At 38.7% G+C, this 22,566-nt stretch overlaps 2 protein-coding genes across 6 annotated transcripts in view; one reads left to right on the forward strand and one right to left on the reverse strand.

Moving 5' to 3' along the window:
- Positions 1 to 22,566, forward strand: part of LOC145969388 (uncharacterized) — a 133,313-nt gene that overhangs the window by 100,609 nt on the left and 10,138 nt on the right. The window lies entirely within an intron of this gene.
- The window catches only part of LOC145969385 (uncharacterized), a 101,979-nt gene that overhangs the window by 22,882 nt on the left and 56,531 nt on the right, over positions 1 to 22,566 (reverse strand). For 4 of the 5 annotated variants that reach the window (XM_083095483.1, XM_083095484.1, XM_083095486.1 and 1 more), the window contains 2 exons: positions 22,443 to 22,557; positions 3,472 to 3,596 (listed from right to left, as the gene is read on the reverse strand). In XM_083095483.1, coding sequence (XP_082951609.1) covers positions 3,472 to 3,596; positions 22,443 to 22,557 — 240 coding nt within the window. The remainder of the gene's footprint in view (positions 1 to 3,471; positions 3,597 to 22,442; positions 22,558 to 22,566) is intronic. The other variant, XM_083095488.1, reaches the window with a different exon arrangement.

Below are 22,566 nucleotides of genomic sequence, written 5' to 3' on the forward strand. Positions count from 1 at the left end.
ATTAACGGCTGATTCGTTAAGTCTGGGACACCCTGTATATATACGCGTTAGTTTATATAAAATTTATATAAATTTTTTTTACGTCACTTAAATAGATTACTTACGTTACGTAGGTTCTTTTACGTTAGGTGAATGAAATATTATGAAGATAAATTATGTATTCTGATGAAATAGAGCCAACAATATAACAAGCTACTTGGTTAGAATCAAATATAAAATTCTGCCATGATTTCACATATATGCGGAAAATGTTCCACTTCTGTCAAGTCAGGGGAGCTTAGTTTTTCGGAGATCAATCTCTAGTTTCACTCGTAACGGTCTTTCTTATATCTCGCGATATTCTCGCGCCAGTGAGCTTCTTTCATTAAAAGACACGCTTTTTATATATTTCTCGACGCTTTATTAAAAAGCCTTTAGGAATATTGCCGCGACTCGAACCTCGCTCGTTTGAAATCTCTCTTAAGTGCCTTGTATTATAGAGTCCTCTTGAAGAAAATGGCAAAATTGCTAATAAAAAGTGTACGAGGATTTTTCTTCCATTCGTCACGGGCGAAGTGGAAAACGTGAAAGGGCCTAATATTTTTGCACGATTTTCACTAGTTTGCACAGGATTTCTAATTGGAGTTTCATTAACTTGAATTGAAACGGGCGATGCTAGCAGAATTTTAATTGGAGTCTTTTGATGGATTCTTTTCCTTAGTCCTTTTTAATTCCTATCGACGGCAACTACAATCTTGAAGTAATGTTACATCATAGTGCTCTTTATACAGAACGTCCAATAAATTGTCGGCGTGAATAATTTCCTATGGAAAAACAAGTAAAAAATATGGAATAAATTTCATTAACCGCGTTGGTTTCCAGAAAACTAGCCATCCCTTCCTTCTCCCTCTTCTTTCTCCCTTCCCGCATAAATGTGAATGAAAAAATATACAATATTATAAAGATTTAAAAAATATAAGTATTATAAAGTATTTATAAAATATTATAAAAAATTAATTTATAAAACTACTCAATATATCTTATTAATAAATATATACCTTAAAAATTAATTTATAAAATATTATAAAATATACATATATATTTATTATTATTTATTAGGATATTCAAAATATTAAAAATATATTAATGTTAGAAATATATAATATTATATTGAAATATTATATGCATAAATATTATATAAAAAAAATATAAATATGCATAATTAATAATATATTTTTGATATCTCGGAAAAGGAGTTATAAAGAAATATTTGCTACATCTTGAGAGGGTGTTTTCTGCTCGGTTTGTTCGGAAGAAAAGCGTCCACATGACGCCACTATTTTCTCATATATGCGACGCTACCCTTCATCTATGTCGTCGACAAAACCGCGGGTGGTTTTTATTAAAATGTTGAACCCTCTCTTCTCCGTTCCTCCCTCACCACCGTTGAAGGAATCAATTCGATTCTTACGGGCGATATTACCGGCCTTTTCTCATCCCTTTCAATTTCTACGCCTCTCTTACCCGAATTTCGATTTCGTTTGAATCATGCTCGCATATCGACTTATACCTGCCTTGCCGGATTATCCGCGAGAAAAAGGCAAAAGGATTGGAGGGGGAGGGGAAGTATGAGGGAATCGACGTTCTGGAAAGGGTTGGAAATGGAAAGGCGCCGCGTTTCCGTCGTCGACACGTTTAAATCGCTGCACACCCCCATTTCGTAATCCGCAGGAAGGGCATAGATCATTTTCACCCCTTTACAGCACGAACGTGTATATTCGTGACGCGAATTGAGACATCACCTCCGAGAATCAAGTTGTCGAGAAAGTAAAAGCGATGCTTAATATTAAATATATATTATTATAATATTTGATTATATCATACAATCTCCATTAAATTATTTAACATAATATCGCCGAATAAAAGTAAATTGACAAACATAATGCGTGAAAACAGATTGCACTGAAATTTAATTCACTAGAGCCTTTACGTTGCCGAACACAATTAACAGTCTTCGAATTTTCGCATCTTCTTTAACTTTCCAGATCATTACTTTTTGATCATTTTACTGATCGATTGTGTGCTAAATACGAATGAGAAAGAGTTGGAAGAAACGAGAGGAAAGAAAAAGCGGTTGTAGAGGATTGTTTTCCTTTGCCACGTTTGTTCGTCGAAGATAGGTGGTTCGGTTTCACCGATCACGTTGGGCTGATTGATCCTCGGCTGTGTATCGAGTACACTTTTAGCACTAAGAGGAGCCAACAATGCTATCTTCTCGATCACCTCGAGAATCGTGCGACCCGCGCGATATAAATGGTATGTTCATCTCTTAGATCGCTTTAAGAATGCTTTCTTGTCACACGTACAACGCACACGCGAATCGAAAGTTCACTCGTCTTTACCGTTTATACGACGCGATAGAGCGCGACGAATCGCGAAGAAAGAAGAGCCTTCTCTCAGGCTTGCGACACAGCGAGCTCTAAGATGTTTGACCCAAGAATTGTCGAGTTGTTTGTCACCAGAACGGAATTCCCATCGTAAATCGATAGATAAGTTCTCTTTTTTTTAAAGTTTTCTCAATTGAAAAATATTTAATATACGATCAAGTATACAGCGTCTTTCCTATATTCTCAACCGGAGCAAGAAATGGCGATGCGTGGAAAAGTTTATGCATAATGTGTTTTAAAATAATTTATTTTCATAATTTTAATATTTTAATTAATTTTACACCAGTTTTCAAGGTTTCATAAAAAATTCCCATGTTGGCTTTCGCATCAAAGGGGTTAATTTTAGACGAGTTGCTCCTGCTCTTTAGCATTGATAACTTTGATCGCTCACTATATACGAGGGTGGTTTGAAAAGTCCGTGCAAAGTCAGAGAGATGGTACCACTGGTGTGTATCGAGATTATTTTCAGTTAGTAGCATCTCTTGGAAGGACACACACCAAGTTTCAGCCAGATCGGTCTACTTCTCTGTGTTTGACGTTTGTTTGAATGGAGGAAGTCGAGTGGTTTCCAAAAAATGGATGAAGGGGAATTTGGCCACAAAATTGATGAAGTTAAGGTTCCAACTCGTTCCGCATCCCCCCTATTCTCCAGATTTGGCTCCCTCGGACTGCAACTTGTTCCCCAATATGAAGAAATGGCTGGTGGGAAGATTTTATTCAAACGAGGAGGTAATTGCGGAAACGAATGCCTATTTTGCAGAGTTGGACCAATCCTATTATTCGGAAGGGATCAACAAACTGGAGCAGCGTTGGACGAAGTGCATAAGCCTAAAAGGAGACTACGTTGAAGAATAAAAAAGGTTTATCCCGAAAAATTAAGTAGTTTTCATTTTTGCACGGACTTTTCAAACCACCCTCGTACATCTCGATTTAAAAATCTGTTTAAAATACCAGCGGATGCTGAAATGTTTACCTATGCAAAGTTGAAAGTCGATGAAAAAATGTTAATAGATGGATAGTAGAGAAAATTTCATGGTTTATTTACCGCTTAGAAGAAAGAGTCCGCAGGCTACGAGAGTCCTGTGATCGGAATAACAATGGCCGATCAGAGCTGACACTGTTGCTGCGAGAATCAAGATCGCGGCGGCGACTTGGAACGGCGCGGAGATCCTGAAACAATAAACGACAGTGATTTTAGATAATCGCGTTACAAGAGAGAGAGATAGAAATATATCGTCGATGCAGCCGCAACATGATACGCTTTAAAAGCGTGCTATTTTTAAATATTCTCCTACGGATGCGTTCCTCAGGGTCTACGAGAAAAAGCGGCCCCCTCTCCGCATCTTTCGTTTTATTGCAACCCCGCTTCTGGAATCGATGGCAATTTATAGCAGCCTTATTAGGGTGCTGAAGTGTGACTTTACGTCTTACTCTTCTCGCGCGCGTTAAGCGACGAATAAAGATCGCAAACTTGAGAAAGGACATATCGATCGAAGGAAACTCCTCTGGAAAAAAAATAGTGGACGAATATCGCGATTTATCTACGTCATTCAGAGAGATTACGTATCGCAAGCTTTGACTTTTTGCGAGTGCGAGTCTGATCTTTCGTCCATCAAAATAATTTATCACGTGTTTTGAAATCTGTGCGCTAGATCCTTAAAGAGTTAAAAAAGAGTACGCGTAGAACCCCAGAGATGTGTAACTGGAATTTGTTATTTAAATTGCGATAAGATATCGAATGTGTGAAGAGTGTTTATCACGCTTGAGGATTGGGCGAAAATGGCTTTTAACGCCCTGAGAAATGTATCGCGAAATTCTCATCACACTCGGCCCTTAACCTTCCTCCCTCCCTCGACTCTCACCCCTCCAATGTAGTCGCAGCCCTCAACCAGCCTGCGCTCTCTCGGTGGAACGCGAATCGTTAACATCGCGAAGGATTGTCGTTTGCAGGCGAAGGGTGGCTACCCGCGACGTGGCGGCTCTCGAGAGTTTCGAAGCTGCGCGCTATAATACATGTATTCGCAGCTATCGGGGTAAATGGGGCATGTACCGAGTAAGGGTGCGCACCAAACCGTCTATCGATCCGCTCCGACAGATTTAAATCTCGATCTCTCGCTCAAGCTTAAAAAAGTTTTGCGTTTAATGTGCATACACAGGTGCAAAATTGAAGAAATATATATTTGAGTAAAAAAAATTTGATTTTTAAAATAATCAATTTCTTTAGAAAGAGAGAGTTCCTCTTCCACTAATAATCCTCTATTTTTAACGTGTTCAAATATGTGTTTCCTATCAAGTTGACAAACGAGATTAGCATAATATTAAAATTGCAAAAATTAGAAAATAAAATGAATTTTATATGATTGTAATATTTGTAATCTCTAAAATATTTTTACACGATTTTAATATGATTGTAAAATTAAAAAATGTATTACGTGTTTCACTGACAGTTTAAATAATTTTTAGCTTTATTCAATATACAGGGTGTCCCAGACCACCCGTACACCCCTTTTAAAATGAAAATAAATGGCTTTTATCAAAAATCGCGAACAATTTTTAAGTAAAATCGGGTACGCTCTATTAAATGGTGATATTTTCAACTTTTGATTCCGTCCGGAAATACGTCATCCAGATCGGAAGTTGAATTTTTTTAGGGGAACATGGTACTTTTTATTACAGATTCGAATTGTACGTGAAAAAATAACTTTTGTATGAAACTTTTGTATGAAACGTTTTTTCTAAAAGTGCCTCTGTCAATCTTAAAATTGACCTTGAAAGTAACTGTAAGACTGAAATTGAGAACATATCCGATTTACTTAAAAATTATTCGCGATTTTTGATAAAAGCCATTTATTTTCATTTTAAAAGGGGTGTACGGGTGGTCTGGGACACCCTGTACATATCGCGTTTATTAATATTGATTCGAGAAAAATTATTAATTATATCAATATAAATTATTAATATTGATTCAAGAAAAATTTTTAATAAAGATTTAAACAATTTTATATCATTTTATTATTTTATCACTTTGTTATTCTCAAATACATGTTTTAAAGCTAACAGATGATGTTATCATTATCCTGTTGGAGAAATTAAAAAATAAAGTAAAAAAGCAAACATTAATATGATTGTAAAATAGAAATGTGTGTATACAAAATAAAAAAGTTTATCATACGCTCTATTGACATTTAATAATTCCCAGCTTTACTCGACATGCGTATCGCGTTGAAATTAAAATCGATTGGAAATTTTCGAAAATTGTGAGAATGAGGGAGAAATAGCTCCGATAATTTTCCATAGGTGTGCATAAATTTGAGGCGCGCGATGGCCATTTCCGGTTAGCCGAAGTTGAGTCCGCTTTTGGAAGGCGAATGCGTCTGGAACTCAAGGTTCCCGAGCGTAAAGCTCGAAACTCTCTCCTGGCTGCATGCAACAATGCAATCGCGCGTCGTCTCACGATCCCGTCGCCGCGCGGTAATTTCGTGGAATCGAATTATGCGGCGTCGGTCTCGCTGCGGGAGATGGAAATTAATAGTTTCGGGGCCGGCAAGAGAGATAGACGTAGAGATGGAGAGGAAAAGCTTGCTATACGCGTCGACGCGGCGACGGCGACGAGGGAACAGGAGGCCGACGTTGTTCGCCGATGGGACCGGGTACGGATATTGGGCAGGCAGGCCTGTCCGCCTGCCCGCCTGGCAATAAATCAGGAACGTCCCGCGGTAATATACTGCTCAGTCAGCCTGTTTAGCCGTAATAAAGCGTATTGCTCCCAAAACGGGACCGGGATCGAGAAGTCTCGCAAGGCGCGGCTTCGCGGTTTCGAAGCCTCGGTGAATCGATAACGTTGCATCGCTGAACTTGGGTCGCGAATCCATGCATTCTGGAAGGACGGTTTATCTCGCTCGAGTGTCAGCAAGAGCGAGCTACGGATGTTTTCAATGAGGTTCGCTGAATTTGAGGTTTTAAAGTGACCGACCCGCTCGAATATTCAAGTCTAAAATTTCAAGTAGCGGTCTAGTTATTTTTACGAAAATTGACACGTCAATAATACTCGGTTAGTCCCCTTTTCTTGGGTACATATATCTATCTGTATGGATCAATAAACGCTCGCTGAGAGAGTTAAAGCTCTCGACGCTATCTAGACCCTTGGACTATGAATCCTGTCATGGATACTGTTTTCTGTCGGATCTGAAAGGATTAAAATCTTGGCTGTTAAGACGCAAAGTTCGTGTTGGAAATACGAAAGAAAGAAAAGATCGTCGAGATCTTTCGAGAATTGCAGAATGTCGCGTTGCTAGGAGGCTGCCTCGAGGACGAAGTGGAGAAAAATTTCTTTTTCGAGTAGGCGACAAATATCGTTTCTACCTCGATTCGATAGCAATCGAGGGAAAACAAACGCTCGCTCGAGGGACCGAGGATGGATTATTTTGTCGAAAGCTCCGCGAATCTTTCTTTCTCGTTTTTCTCGCCCCTTTTTGCCCTTTTCGCTTTAAGTCAACTTTTTTATTTGATTCTCGACAAAACATTAAAATTGCTTAATATTTAAACCATTAGACACACACGAATCCTCTAAAATATTTCTCAATTTTTATGTATTTAATATTCATATTTTTGATGTTGAAATAGTTATTTTGATATATACAGGGTGGCCCATTTTAATCCATCCAGTCGAATATCTCGGAAACCAAGCCCGGGAGAGAAAAATGTTTCAGACAAAAGTTGTTTGGTTTCGAGGGGGCCATAAGATGGTACCATTGGTTTGACCTTGAAGAGTCATTTGAAGGTCACGTGAAGGTCACTTCAATTTTTTTAAATGGAACACCCTATATATTTTTGCACATTCTTGTAGCTTATCTAGAGAGCTTTCCAAAACACTATAATTAAGTACCTTTTCGTTAAGTACTTTTTGAGTTATGAGACTTGAAATAATTTCTTAATTTTACATAAACCGTAAAATATCTTGTAAAATATTCATTTTTCGATTATCTTACCTTAATACTTTTATGTACAAAATAATGAGAGGAATCAATTGGTGTAAAGAAAACACATAGTTGTTTTGAAGAAAAAATATGGAATTGTTAATTGCAAATTACATATTTTTTCTTTAAAACAACTATGTGTTTTCTTTACACCAATTGATTCCTCTCATTATTTTGTACATAAAAGTATTAAGGTAAGATAATCGAAAAATGAATATTTTACAAGATATTTTACGGTTTATGTAAAATTAAGAAATTATTTCGTCTCATAACTCAAAAAGTACTTAACGAAAAGGTACTTAATTATAGTGTTTTGGAAAGCTCTCGAGATAAGCTACAAGAATGTGCAAAAATATATAGGGTGTTCCGTTTAAAAAAATTGAAGTGACCTTCACGTGACCTTCAAATGACTCTTCAAGGTCAAACTAATGGTACCATCTTATGGCCCCCTCGAAACCAAACAACTTTTGTCTGATACATTTTTCTCTCCCGGGCTTGGTTTTCGAGATATTCGACTGGATGGATTAAAATGGGCCACCCTGTATAATATAGTAAACAATATGTAAAATATCAGTTTTACTTCTCATCGCAGAATTTTTGTTTTACACAGTTTTGTTTAATACAGATTTCTTTATTTTTTTATACAGACACAGCTACATGAAAAATTTATATCGATATCGCTGCAAAAAAACATCGGAAAAATTTTACATAAAAAAATATCTGCATAGATATATTATTCCATAAATATCTAATGAATGCTACAAATACCTTCCTGATATTAAATGAACCCTTTTTCTAAGATAATTTCAATTCATAAAGTAGCAATATCTATTTTATTCTATTGATTAATTCGAAATATATTTCTATTATATATCAGCTGATCATGTGTCAAATGCAGACTGTCGCTCTCCTTCCCCACGAGTAACATTGATTTACTGGGATACTTTGTACTTTATGAAGGAGCCTTCGTCTCCGGTAAAGGAAGGTATTTAATGCGCTTTGTGTCAAGCCGACCGCAAGCATCTCTACCGTTTGCTTCGGACCAATTCGGACAATTTGACGGGCGGCCGGCTGGTGATACGATACCGCCATTGGCCGCTCTCGGAGCGCCTACCACGGAGTGCGTAATGCCGCATAACCGTTCTGCATTACATACGGATGTAGGATTGGTATGCGAGCGCATCCCCCTCCTGCCGCCGAGCGCGCCCGCGCCGTCATCCACCCCCGAGAGGGAGAGAGAGAGAGAGAGAGAGCAGCGGCGATCCGGGCGGCGTGTATTTCGCGGGGTGAATAGCCGGCGCGGTATGTTTCTGGCTCGATGCCAGGCCGGGGTAACTATCAGCGCGCTACCACATTAATAGAGTTTTATTGTTATTTATGGCGGCGGATTTCTCTCCCTCCTCTTGTCCCTCCCCTCCTGCGTAATAATAACCCGCCCGCGAATTAATTGCCGCGTTCGATTTATTTTATTATCGCGCCACTTTAAATGCACGCCTCGCGATAACCACATCGTTGCGAATCATCTCCACCTTGCTGTTCATTTTTGCGATACACATGCGACTTGCGAGTTACTTTCGCACTCTTTCTTATATTTATTCGGTAGGAATGATTTACATTTTACAGAGGGAGGGAAAGAATAACAGATGCGCAGATGGTTATTGTTCACTTCTCAGTTATTTTCTAAACAAGATACAGCAATTTCCGTAAAAACACACTCCGTTTTTGCCTCCCTTGTACTTTTGCGATCTTCGAGCTGCAGCTTGCGAGTCTTCAAACCAATTGCAATTAAATTAAGTGAGAGGGTATTTTCGTTCAAAATCATTCGTCGCGAAATAATATGGAAAAGCGATGAATACACTAACGGAAGAGATTTATTTTCCCGAGTTCGTATTACGCCGACAAACTCGATCAATTCTTTCGCATCGCGTTCCTAACTCTAATGTGTACCCGTCCAGCTGTGCGTCTCAGAGCTTACAGCGTCTTACACTTTGGCATGAAATTTCAGAAGACGCGACGGGGCGTTGTCACGCGAGCATCATCAAAGCTCGGATTTCGTGCAAAAGTGCCACTCCACCCGGTGTCGCGTCGCATCTTCCCCGAATTATTGACCCTTAGAGTTCATAATGTCTCCGCTTTTTGCACCAAGATCGCTCTTAAAGGAGCGTCCCATCTTGCCTTTGAAATCGTCTCTTCCCAGCCTAAATACGATAAAGTATCCTCGCTTCAGTTTATCGCGAGAATTGTTTGGATGGAATTCGAAGAGAATCCTCAAGACAATTTTTCTCACGTTAATTACACATATAGGTTTTTTTTTTAATTTATACTCTTGTAATTATGCCTTTGTATAATTGTCGTTTGTGTTTTCATACTTTATTTTCACAAGTAAATTACTTTTCGAGCAAGTTTCTATTGTAAATTCGTGATATTTTTTTTGTACACGTATTTCCCTTTCTCTCTTTTTCACGTATTATTTCAAATTTAATAAAATACAATTGTATTATATTATATTTGTATTTCAAATGTAATATAATACAATTGTAAATTTCGAGATGTAAATTTCGGCAATGTGTAACAGGAACCAGGAATTCTCCCGAAAAATATGCGTGGATGTGTAAAAAGTATTTTATTATCAAATTAATCTTCAAAATAATCTAATCGACTAGTATTTTAAGATCCATTATTATACGAAAAATTAATTCCGATGATTCTTAGATATTCGGAAAAATCCGCCGACACGCTTTCCATTCTTCAATTGACACAATCGTTTTTCGCTGCTTGTATCTCGAGTGCAAATACACGTGCGACATCCGGAATCACGTTAATTCCATCTAATAGACGCAGCGGAGCAGTTTCGCCGACTAATTAAAGTAAATACGCGCTTTGATCGTGCTGTCTTTCGTCGAGGATCGCAAGAAGCCAATTTAGCAGCAGATTCTCGTCACAATAAATAATTGCGATGCGTCAAAGTAACGATTTTAGTACGCCAGGCTCGTTAACGCGCTGATTATGGCCGCACTTTGAAGCCGCCCCCGTCGCTTTTCCTGCAGACGCTTCTAATTAAACTAAGTCTTTGATCCCGGGGAGCTCGAAGAAGCGAACGTCAGGCCGTTAGTTCCGCCGTTATTAATTCGGATAAAATTCCGACTGTTCGTTTAAGACTCGACGTTTAAACGCATTGCACAATTTCATCAACTTTTGTCGAAATTTCCAATCTCGAAAAATATCGATGAGAGCTGCAGAATTTTTTAGGAAATTTCTCTCGCGTCAGAAAGTCGAATAAATCCTGCTCGGGTATCTCTTTCCCTCGGTTTGATTCCGATACGAATTAATCTGTGCAATAATGAATAAATCTTTTCTCTCCTTTTTTTCCTATGGCTATCCCTCCTTTAAATAAGATGAATATCGAGATCATTAAGGATCGCGCGAATGGGATAAAGAGGGAGAGGAAGGGGGAAGATCGTTTGACACGACGAAAAACGAATATCGTGAAGGTCATCTAAAGGCACGTCGGAAAACAGGGGGACCAGTTACGGTTACGAAGATAAATGTTCGTATTCGGAGTAGTAGTTACAACGGGCTCGTTTAATTTAAGCGGCTAAAGACGTCACGTATTTGATAAACGAGAATTCCAAACGTTCGGTCGGCACGCCCTGTAATTCAACCGTGAATTTTGCCCTTATTTCGCACGTCGATCATGACGCCTTTACACGCTGGATTGCTCGACGATATTTCATATCGTCGAGGAAGTAGAAACGGAACGAATATGGTCAGCCGGAGGGAGCGCGGAGGCTTAATAATGTATTTAATTATACCAGCCGTGCATCTCCCTCGAAGAGAACAATATACCTTTCTTTTCTTCCGCCGGATATATTTTTGTTCTCGCACCGGCTGACCAAAAGCAGGAACTGAGATTCACTAATGAAGGAAAGGTCGGCTTTTTTCCCTTGGAATCGCTAAAACATGTACGTATGCGTAAATATGTGCCCAGATTTTCTCTCTCTCTTTTTTTTCTAGTTTTTAATAATATTTTTAGTATGCACCCGTGGAATTTGAATGGACAATTTGCCCAGTAATCCGGAGAGTCGGTCAGCGACGATATTTTAATCAGCGCCGACAACGCGTTCAACGTTTTGCCCGACCTCGCTCGCAATTTTTCGCGTATTTTTTTCTGACGAGCAGAACGCGAGCAGACGCGCGCACAGCATCTCCGTTTCCGGCACAAGCCGGGGTGCTGGTCGAGCGAGTTACGTCGACGGGAGACAATGAAGGGCCGGCAACAATGGGAACGGAGAAAAGGGCGGCAAGATGGCTACCGCGGCGTCGGTGAGGGAGGGGAACGGACTCGTTGTTGCGAGACGGTGCGAAAAGAGGACGTCACGGGATGCAGAATGAGACAAATGATGAGTCCCGGGTGTCGGGGAGAGGGGGGGACGCAAAGGGATACCATTTAACATGTAGCTGAATAGCCATCGGGAAGAATGACGAACGGCTTTCCCAGAGAGTTCTCTGCCGAGTCTTCCCTCTCGATCCTCCCTCCCCTGCCCCCGAGGGGATTTTATCCGTCGCGACGCGTCAATGCCTCGATCGCTAAATTATTTTCAACCGAGAGAGGCGAGTCGAACGCCATTATCCCGACGGAAAAGGTATATCCGCTTAAAATCGTACAGAGATAAATTTGCATCCTTAAGAATTATTTATGTTTTTTTATTTCAAGCTTGAGAATTTATAAAAGATTCCCAGATTTGCATGTAAACTAAGTAATCTTTGAACGAAAAAATATTTGCCTTCCTCGCGTAATAAAAATAGTAATTTTCAGAATACATCCTTTTTCGCGAAATAAAATTTTCAAGATTCACGAAAACAGCTCCCGCGTGCAGTTTCCACAATTGAAAAATAATCTATATTAATGCAGCGAGGGAATTAAACGTCCCTGGCTTATAAGTCGGTCGTGTTCACATCGGTAAACCGCGGTTGCTTTTGCCGATCTATTTCCCCCGCGATGTCCTTTATCGTCTCACGCTCTTCTCGCATTCTCCTCCTTTTTCAACGCGGTCGCTTACTTTTTATCTTTTCACCGGAGGTTTATTCCTGTCTCGGAAGGTGAAATGAAAGCCACGAAATTTCAAGATTCTACAACTCAGTGATTCCATTATACAACCCCTCGATTCGCTAGAGACGTAGTTCATGAATCGCATCGTTTAATTATTTTCGATGCAATCATTCTTATCCTTTTCCCTAATTTAATATACAAGAGATTTAATTTAATCCAGGATTCGTAAAAGTTCTTGATCCACAATTTAAAAATTTTTTATAAGCGTGCGATTTTAATTGTCACTCTTAAATAAAATAAAGCATCGAAAATTACGAGAATAAAATTTTTCGAAAATTAAGAGAATAAAATTTTTCTCGGGTAGCTTTGCTCCTGATCGCGCTTAATTTTTGATCAGACTTGATTCTCTTTATCCTTGGTACGTATATTGCGTTCACCGTGACGTTGTCGTGAAGAGCTCAAAGAGAGGGAAAAGAAAAGAAGCGGCCTTAAGGGATGAAGGGATTCCGTTTCGACGTATTTTGCCTGTAATCCAAACTACCCCGCGGCACGAGAACTCGTTTTCTCGGTCCCGACGAGCCGGACACGAGCCGAGGGAGGAGGGAGAACCGAGGAAGTTTTCCCGGGGACGAGGTTATATCCTTATACTTCTTTTCTTCCCGCCGGGGTGATTCCGACTGAAGGATAAAGGACGATTTTCAGGCACAAAGATTGGAAATCGCCCTCTCGCCTGAGTTTATTCCCCGAGCTGAATGACGGCCGCGACGTTTCTCCCAAGGATATTTCGGGAACCCGAGATTTTTAGAGCTTCATAGATTCTTGGATCCTCGGAAGAGCTTATTAAACCTTCCAGAGATCCCGCGCTTTATCGCGAATCATCTCGGACCTCCCCTCGCAAATGGCGTCTGTTTAATTTTAAAGACCTCGGGATCTTTCCCACTGACGCTTTGAGTTTATTGAATTTGTGCATGTATGTGTTCGCCAGATTATTTCTATCCTTTGTCGGATACAGTCGAGTCGCCACTTTTAGGATACGCGATAGGATTTTCGGCGATCCGCGATGAATTATTGACTGGTTTGCGGTCGACTTTATGTCTCGCGGAGACTAATTTACGATCCACTATGAACCTCCTTAGTAAGGTTCATAGTAATAATCTACGGTATCATCGAAAATGTTGCCGACTTCATAAAATACTTGAATTTTCATTAATCAATTTATCTTTCAGTCTTAATCAAGATTTTCTAATAACATTTTTTTTTAATAATAAAAGGAGATAAAAAGTTTTCTATAAAATGAAAAAGCTTTCCTGACTAAAATTTGAGAATTTAAAAAATTTTAAAAGATTGGACTTTGAAAAATTGAGTAGGGTCTAAAATCTAATCAGCTTGAAAAGAACAATCCTGAGGCTTAAGAATTAATGCGATCGCGGTTTGTTGAACGATTTCGAGGAATTTTGAAAAAGGCAAAGGTACTAATAATCGAAGATTTAAAGGACGATTAAAATAAGCCGCGGCTTATTCTCATCCTCGCGATTCCACCGGCTAAATTATACGGCGTTATTTTCGGGATAAATTCGATAAAACCCGCACGAGCCCGCGGCGTGAAAAACGGCTGAGAAAAAAAAAAGGTTGTAAAAAATATAGGTCGTGCGCGCACGCGGAACGATAGCCCGCAGGATTCGAACCGAAATCCCTGATAAATTGTCTGAGGACGCCCAGGAGAGGGAAAACAGAAGAGAAGAGAGGGAGAAGGGAAGCCGCCTACGCGTCTCTGCATTTTGCAGGTCGGACATTTTTTGTCGGCCAGCCTCTCGATAGATCCTTCCCCGATCTTTCCTCGCGACTCGATAAGGGTTCGAAGCTGGCGAAAATGAGAGTCTTAAAGCTCGTGGCGGCGGCATCGTGATGCCGCGATAAATTTCCGAAAATCTTATCTCGCCTCCCGTTCGCCAAACGCATGATGAGTGGCGCCGAAATCTCCATCGGGTATTGCGATAAAAATTAATTCTCCCTCTTTTTCTCTCTTATATATAACGGTATTATAAATGTATTATAAATATAAAAATAAGAGAAAATAAAAATAATATTTTAAGAGGGCTCAAATTTTAAAATATAGAAAATTGTAAAAAAGATAATATAATAATCTGTTGATTAATTATATAATAATTGTTATTTTTAAATCCCCTTTCTCCTCTCAGAGGAAAAATCCCAAATATTTAATTTCTCCAATTGCAAGAGAGAAAACACTCATTAAATTTAAATAAATTTAAAATTCGAGAGTCTACACAGAAATAAATTTTTCCATTAAAAACTTTTAAATTTTTATATAATCATTAATGTGAAATCGATCAATTAAAGCGCTAAAGCCCCTCTGGAAAATAATGGTTATTCTGGTGCAGCGCGGAGATGCAACTGGTCCGATGCATATCGGCGTTGAAACGTCTGATTGCATCGCGGACCGATTTTAGGAACGAGCCAAGCTTCTCAACCCGCACGTTGTAACCCACAGCTTGATTTTATCATCAGATGAAACGCTGACAATTTCGAGTCGCGTCACCTGTTGCACCGAAACGACATGCTTCCTCGAGCGCATTATTAGAATCGCAATCGGCCTATCTCTCGCGTATCTTCGCCCGGTTATCGATTCTCGAAGAACCGTGCGAGTTATCCCCCCAAAATCGCAACTTTTATACCGTAATCTCGTGGCTTTTCTTTTTTAGCCAAACTTGACATCTTCCAAAAAAAAAAGAACCTGCTTTCTCAAAAAAATGTTATACGATTATAAAAAATAAAGAATTATAATTTTTGAGAATGTTTATTTTACAAATAAATTTGTAATTTCAATCTTTCAATCTTTTCTTGTAAAAGTTTCAGTCTGAAAAATTGTAAAAAATGGGGATTCTATTGCCATATTTTAAAAAAGAATTCATTTTCGCGGGGGACATTATTATACGTCTGTTTTCTAATTCTGGAATATAAAAATACATAATTTGCATCAATTACAATTAGCTTAAAAAGATAATTTACACATTTCGTTTCGGTCGCTTTAATTCTAAAATCCGCTCCTTTTTTTTTGCACAAAGGCAGAAATTATTCCGGCCGAGAGTTGCATGCGGTTTGTCGCGATCCACCTGAGTCCCGCCGGGAAATTAGTTTTGCAACAGAAACGGCGCAGTGTGTCGAGTTATTTATGTGGGCTTTCGAAAAGGACAGCGAACAACATCAGACATACACATGTGTCTCCAATTAAAAAGAATTAATTTGCATATTTAATAGATTACCGCCATTAACGCAAGAGTCATTTGCGAGCAAAATATTATTTATTTATTATAAGAAAAAAAATTATTATATTAGAACAAACGCAACGCATACTCACTAAATTTAAAAAATACATATCTAAATGTCATTATACATCCATTTAACAAATTGTCATCACGCGCTTTCGAGTTTGTCTCCTTTCTATCTCTCGATCGAAGAATAATCACGTGAAATCTGACAGTTCACTCGCGTCTTTTTCCAAAAATTTGGAATATCCGTGTGATGTGAAATTAATCTAGACGTATGGCTTCCTTCTCCAGCTCACGGACCACCATCTGCTTTTTCCCGTTCTCGCTTCGTGTCAAACGACAGCGCCAATCTTTATCCCGACGATGGATATTTGCAATTCCGATGCGCGTCAACGAAAATACTTTCAACTGCGATGCGTTTTCCTCCGAGTATTTTTAATCCTTTTTTAATTGCAGATAAATGCATAATTGCAGCCGTGATTTAAAAAAGATTACTAAAACTTGTGTTACGATTCAGTTTATTCATGGTCACATATTTGTTATGAAAATCGTACAATGATGGAGATAAATATTTTAATTTATTTTAACATTTTCCAACCTGGAATATTTTATAATGTCGATTTATGTATGGCAATAATATTATTATAAATCATGACGGATGACGCCGCAAGAGAATCCGTGAAGCAGAATGAGTCAAAGAGAAAGAGAGACAGAGAAAGATGAGACTAAATCGTGTATTACTAATAGTGGATAAATGTAGCGTGAGTGAAACGAGGGCGTCGATTTATGTCTTGATGATTAAAATTATCTTGTGCAGGACGCGAGGATCTATATTTATCGCAGGATGATTAAGAATCGATTGAAATGTTATACATTTAAGTAAAAGTTAAAAATTTATAAAAATTCAAAGATATGGAGAAGTATAATCGTGATGATTTTCAATCAAAATAATTTCTGACAATCAGAAACACATGATATAAATAGTATTTTGCTTATGTAAAGTATCTGAAATTAAAGAAAATTTTAGTTCCTTTTAGGAATAAAAAAATAAAATCTTTAAAGTTTGTAAAAATCCTGTATAAAGTGTGCCATTTAAATATTTTCGAAAATTATATTACTATAGAAAAAGAGAGGAAAATTTTCAGTAAAAGATATAAAATTTATAACAAAAAAATGATAAATTTAATTAAAACAATGAATTAGATAAAAAATGCGAAGATTTCCGAAAATTCTAACTTTATCAAAGATGTACAGTTTCTGTAACATGCGATATATATATTGTAAATTGCTTGAAGGTACGGAAAACAGAATATTTCCTTCACATTGATATATATAATTGTTAACAACAAATATTGACGATCTCCCTCGTACCTTGCAAATAAATTCAAGGTATCGACTCGCATGATATCCATCAAGAATATCATCATCCTATCACATAGACAAATCTCGCGGATATTGGTTGCGATAAAAATAAAAATGTAGAGAAGAAGAAAGACCGGAAACGCAAAGAAAATGTTTCGTGCAATTTGAAAAAATTGTTAAAATTTACTCGGACAAATTGCACATTAAAACATGCATTTTACAAATCATTGCGTGCTACTATCTATTATTTAAAATATCACAAATAATTCAGAGCACATACAAATTTAAATACTAAATGAAGAGATGATTTAGAGGAGGAACAAGTCCACCATTTGTAAAATTCATTGTTAAATACATTGTGTCTTAAATAAACCTTAGGCAACTTATATATTCCGCTCTCGCTCTTCAAATCTTTTTTCCGTTTATTTTTCATAATCGTACGATCCGATAGCAATCTTATTATTCGATCGTCGACTTTAATCATCGATCTGGGTGAAATATTCCGGTCAAGACGTGGCGGCGAAAAACACGCGGCGAACATTCTCCCTGATCTAATTTCGAAAGGAAGCCACTTAATTTAAATGTCCGACCCTTCTAGGATCCTCTATCGTTCCTTTGGAAACGGAATAAATTGCTTCTTAAGGAATCTTCTTAGGAAAGGAAGGATTATGTTTTCCAAAGTACTGGGAATCTTTTTCGCTCAAAAATTTCTATTTTTACTCCCGACTGCTGCCAACCTACGGTATGCGTTTCATCGAGCTCGGATTGATTGTAACGGATATTCTCGATAACTATAACGTAGTTCGATATCATCTTTTGCACATCAATTTCTTATTAATCAAGGAAGGTTTCAAGCATATAATTATCGTTATTTGTTTTATTAATAAAAAGCGGAAAAATAATTTCTATTGTTTGTTAATGGATGTCATGTCCGATTTTTACAAAATCTCCATAATTCTCTTCTCTTCAGGTCACCAAGATGAAGCCAAGATGAAGTTCATCTCTCATCGACTTGTCATTATTGCTAAAACCCAAAACGAGCAATCTTTCCAGTCAATCTCGCGAGGATCGCGATTTCTCGATACTTATCCACCGACAACCGATTTGGCACGATGACAGCGACGTTTCCCGGGAAAGTTTCGCGAGCGGAATGAACGAGTTTACGCGGAGTTCCGGTGGCTTTGACGGAGCTTCGCGGCCAAAACTTGGCGCGCGGAACTATCAAAGAGCGGGCGAGAAAGTCGGCGGCAATCAGTCCGCCGTCCCGTACTAATGCGATTGTCGTTTAAAACAGTCCGGGATCCTCCCTTCGGCGGCGAATTCGAGGGAACGGTGACTCGGCGACATTCGACGCCTGGCACTTGGCCCGAGCGATTATTTTCGCCCGACGAGGGTGAGACGGGTCGTTCGACATTCCGCTCACCGTCCGCCCTCGTGAAATCTTGAGGCAGGACACCCGGCGGATACTTCATCTCCCGCGGGATTTGCTCTCCAAGAATGCAAAGATCCTCCCCTGGAGCTGTCTGTAGCGAGACGCGTTCAAGAGACCGAGAAACTCCGACTATTTTTTTCCCCCTTTTTTTTTGCAGAGAGTGTTTCTCGTTCCCTCAAAGTTTCTCGAATCTTTTTTTATAAATTTCTCGGAGTTTTTCTCTCTCTTTCTCTTCTAAAAAAACTGCTTTTATTCAATATTTCTCTAGATATTAATATTATTGTATAGCCAGATTCTCTGCAAATACGAAAATAAGCTGATCAAGAAAAGCCATGTTGAAAAAAGACGCAATAATTATTCTCCACGTGAAGCGGAAAAAGGGATCCTGCTTCCTTTAATTATGTCACGCCGGTTAATTTCGTTCACAGCGGGGGTGGCCGCGTAAACATCGGTGGGCGAACGCTCGAATAGAGGGGACATCGCCATCGTAAGGAGAATTTTCGTTAATCAAGCCACATCAGTGGCCTTCCCGGCCGCAACGTTATCGATCGTCTCGATAACTAAATTATCGCTGCTCCATGGCTGGAGAGATAGACAGAAGCGAGAGAGAGAGAGAGGGAGAGAGAAAGAGTAGTTGGATGTGTGCCCTGCACGTCGCGTTATACAGGACACGTCCCTTTGTATCAGGACGAACCGCGCATGAATGCATACGACGCGATACTCCACCTTCGCTACTGGCTTTTCGGTCTGCTATAACTACGAGATATCGAGCCGATCGACCGAGGTGTTTGCGTGGTTTTTTGCGGCTCTTTATCTCGGATTTGAAATATCGTTTTCAAGAGAGATTTAAGGGAACTTTATACGAGGGTGGTTTGAAAAGTCCGTGCAAGAATGAAAGCTACTTAATTTTTCGGGATAAACCTTTTTTATTCTTCAACGTAGTCTCCTTTTAGGCTTATGCACTTCGTCCAACGCTGCTCCAGTTTGTTGATCCCTTCCGAATAATAGGATTGGTCCAACTCTGCAAAATAGGCATTCGTTTCCGCAATCACCTCCTCGTTTGAATAAAATCTTCCCGCCAACCATTTCTTCATATCGGGGAACAAGTAGTAGTCCGAGGGAGCCAAATCTGGAGAATAGGGGGGATGCGGAACGAATTGGAACCTTAACTCCGTCAATTTTGCGGCCAAATTCTCTTTCATCCATTTTTTGGAAATCACTCGACTTCCTCAATTCAAACGAACGCCAAACACAGAGAAGTAGACCGATCTGGCTGAAACTTGGTATGTGTTCTTCCAAGAGATGCTACTAACTGAAAATAACCTCGATACACACCAGTGGTACCGTCTCTCTGACTTTGCACGAACTTTTCAAACCACCCTCGTAAAATCAGTCTGATCCAGACTGACGGCTTCGGAGCCGTATCTCTAGTTCTAAAAAGAGGATGCAGAAAGATATCCTTTTCATTCGCGTTTTTGCATCTTGAGGATCTTGAGAGAGTCGCAGACGCTTAAAGTACAAGAAAACATATTGATACGCTTTGCAATTAAATTTATTTCAATAGAATGGCGGTGGATTAAGCGACTGCTCGAAATCGATTCTTGCGAGCTTCGACGCATAATAACAGCGGGCTGTTTAAACTTGGATTCCTGAATCGCTTCAACTTCCGTGATATCGTCCAACTTTCTATCTCGTTCTACTATGTATCGAGGCGCTCGAACATTGCTGCTCGTTACCGGAAATCTAAGCACCGATGACGTTCAGTTCGATGAAAAGGTTAATTCGAGCCGCGGCTCTGCGCATTTAAAAGAAAGTATCCTATTTAACGAAATGGAGTCGTGAAATGCAAACTTTCAGACTTCAAGAACTGCGGAAATCACCTTTATTTTAACAATTTTTGTATTTAAATTCAATATTTTTTACATCGTATTTTATACTTTATATTAAATAATATTTCTTTATTATATTTTTATTATATTATTATTATAATATTTCTAAAATATTATTATTTAAATATTATAATATTTCTTAAAATATTATTATTATAATATTTTTATTATATTTTTATTATAATATTTCTTTATTATATTTTTATTATATTTTATTATATTTTTATATTAATATAATTTAATATAATTATTATATATTTATATTAATATTATTTTATATTTTTATATTTATACTTTTATTTTTATTTTATATTAAAATATCCTTCAAGATTCCAACTTGTTGGCGTAAGATATAATTCGAAAACTGCAACAATTTCCAGCATTATTCAACGATCCCAAAGATCTTTGAAAATTTCCGATCTTTAGAAAAGAATTTTGTAAAGTTTTGAAAGAATGTTGAAAAGCGTTTAAGAAATTCCGAAAACAAAGTATCGAAAAGACTTTTAAAATCTCTTTAAAGATTTCCCGAAAAACACTCGTCTGATCATTTTTGCGAATTATGGCCAATTTAGGGAAATTTACACATGTTTAACCATCACTGCAAATTCTCAAAATATTTTATAGGGTCTACAAAGTTCGCCACACGTTAAAATGGCGCCGAGGCACTCTAATTAAATATGCATCCTTGCAAAATAGCCAAACATTTGCGTTGTTTAAATAACGTTCGAGAGCGGAAATTCCATTGCGCGGTGAATTATTTGACCGGTCAATACGATTTTTCTATCTCGCTGCGTCCACCGCTTGTTTGCCCACGAATCAATTTTATCCGGCCCCGTCCTCCTCCCTCTCCCCCCCCACCCCCTTCCTCCTCGTCCCCCGCCAGTCCTTCTTTCGCCGTGTAATCAGCATTTCAAAATCGATACTTGAAGTCACCGGCAAATATTTGTAATTCATACCGGTCGCTCTCCCGCAAACTCTGCCGGAAATGTGATTATGACATAATAATAACAACGACGCGTATATAACGCTAATGATAATGAAACGTCTTCTAGCGTTATTCACGATGCATCGTAAAGTATTTATACTCGAGTTCATCTATGCTGAAGAGTGTCACTGGCGAGGACGCGTGTGATTCCAGCCTCGCAAATATTGCACTATAATTAGTCGTTAATTGATATCGAACGTAGCTAACACATCGGCCGAGCTTCACGTGCCGTCGGTCTAATTAAAATATACGTCGTGGGCGTATATATATATATATCTCGTGACGCGCGTTGCATCGTATAAAAATAATTCCTTATTTATTTCCAGAGGGAGTTTCATCGGAAATGCAATAAAAATATTTTATTGATAAATTTTTCACCGATAATTTTCACGGCAAAATATTCAGGAGGAATTTTATGCGTGGGTGTATTTTCTATTATTATTTCCGATCGCATTCTTACAAACGAGAATAATAAAATATATTAAATATCGAGTTGTAATAAATGGGTAAATGGTCGGTGATAAATAAGAACTTTACGCACACGCGTGGTAACTAGATTTTAAAATTTTTTAAATTTATCTCAGGCACTCGAAAACTGTCCTCTCTCGGCGTGGAAAAATTTTCTCCCCGGTTCAACCGTAATCGATAAATCAATTTTATTTTACATTTTGCGATTGCGTTTCCGCTCTTTCAGCTATGAAATTTCGCGATTGATCGATCGTTCGATTACCAAATGTAATTAGTTTACGCTGTATGCAAAACAGGTCGTCGAAGTGAGTTTGGCCAACTGCGCTGCTACGTAAATTTTCCTTACGCGTGCAAAAGGCAGGTAGGGTAGGTACAGCAGCCGCATTGCTAATTAGAAAATTCATTCCGTTGCCTGAGAGGTTACCGAGCCGGCATAATTAAATTCGAGCCCTCTAAAAGGGAGCTGTCTTGACAACTCGACTCGGCGCGTCCGCCTCCCTCTTAATAGCGAGTTAACAATGGCGTGATTATAGGAACGCGAACAAGCAGGCAAGCGAGCAGCCTTACCGTATTTTTGAGACGACCGTGGGCGTGAATTCTAATTGGCGGAAGCCCAACTCCTGCGGCCTCACGTCCTCCAAACTGCTGTATCTCACGTAACTACAAGCCGGCGTGGGGATGTCTGGAACAA

The sequence above is a fragment of the Camponotus vicinus genome, unplaced genomic scaffold (genome assembly GCF_025532165.1).
Source record: "Camponotus vicinus isolate PSW18456_S1 unplaced genomic scaffold, iyCamVici1.0 SCAF_3, whole genome shotgun sequence".
Lineage (NCBI taxonomy): Eukaryota > Metazoa > Arthropoda > Insecta > Hymenoptera > Formicidae > Camponotus > Camponotus vicinus.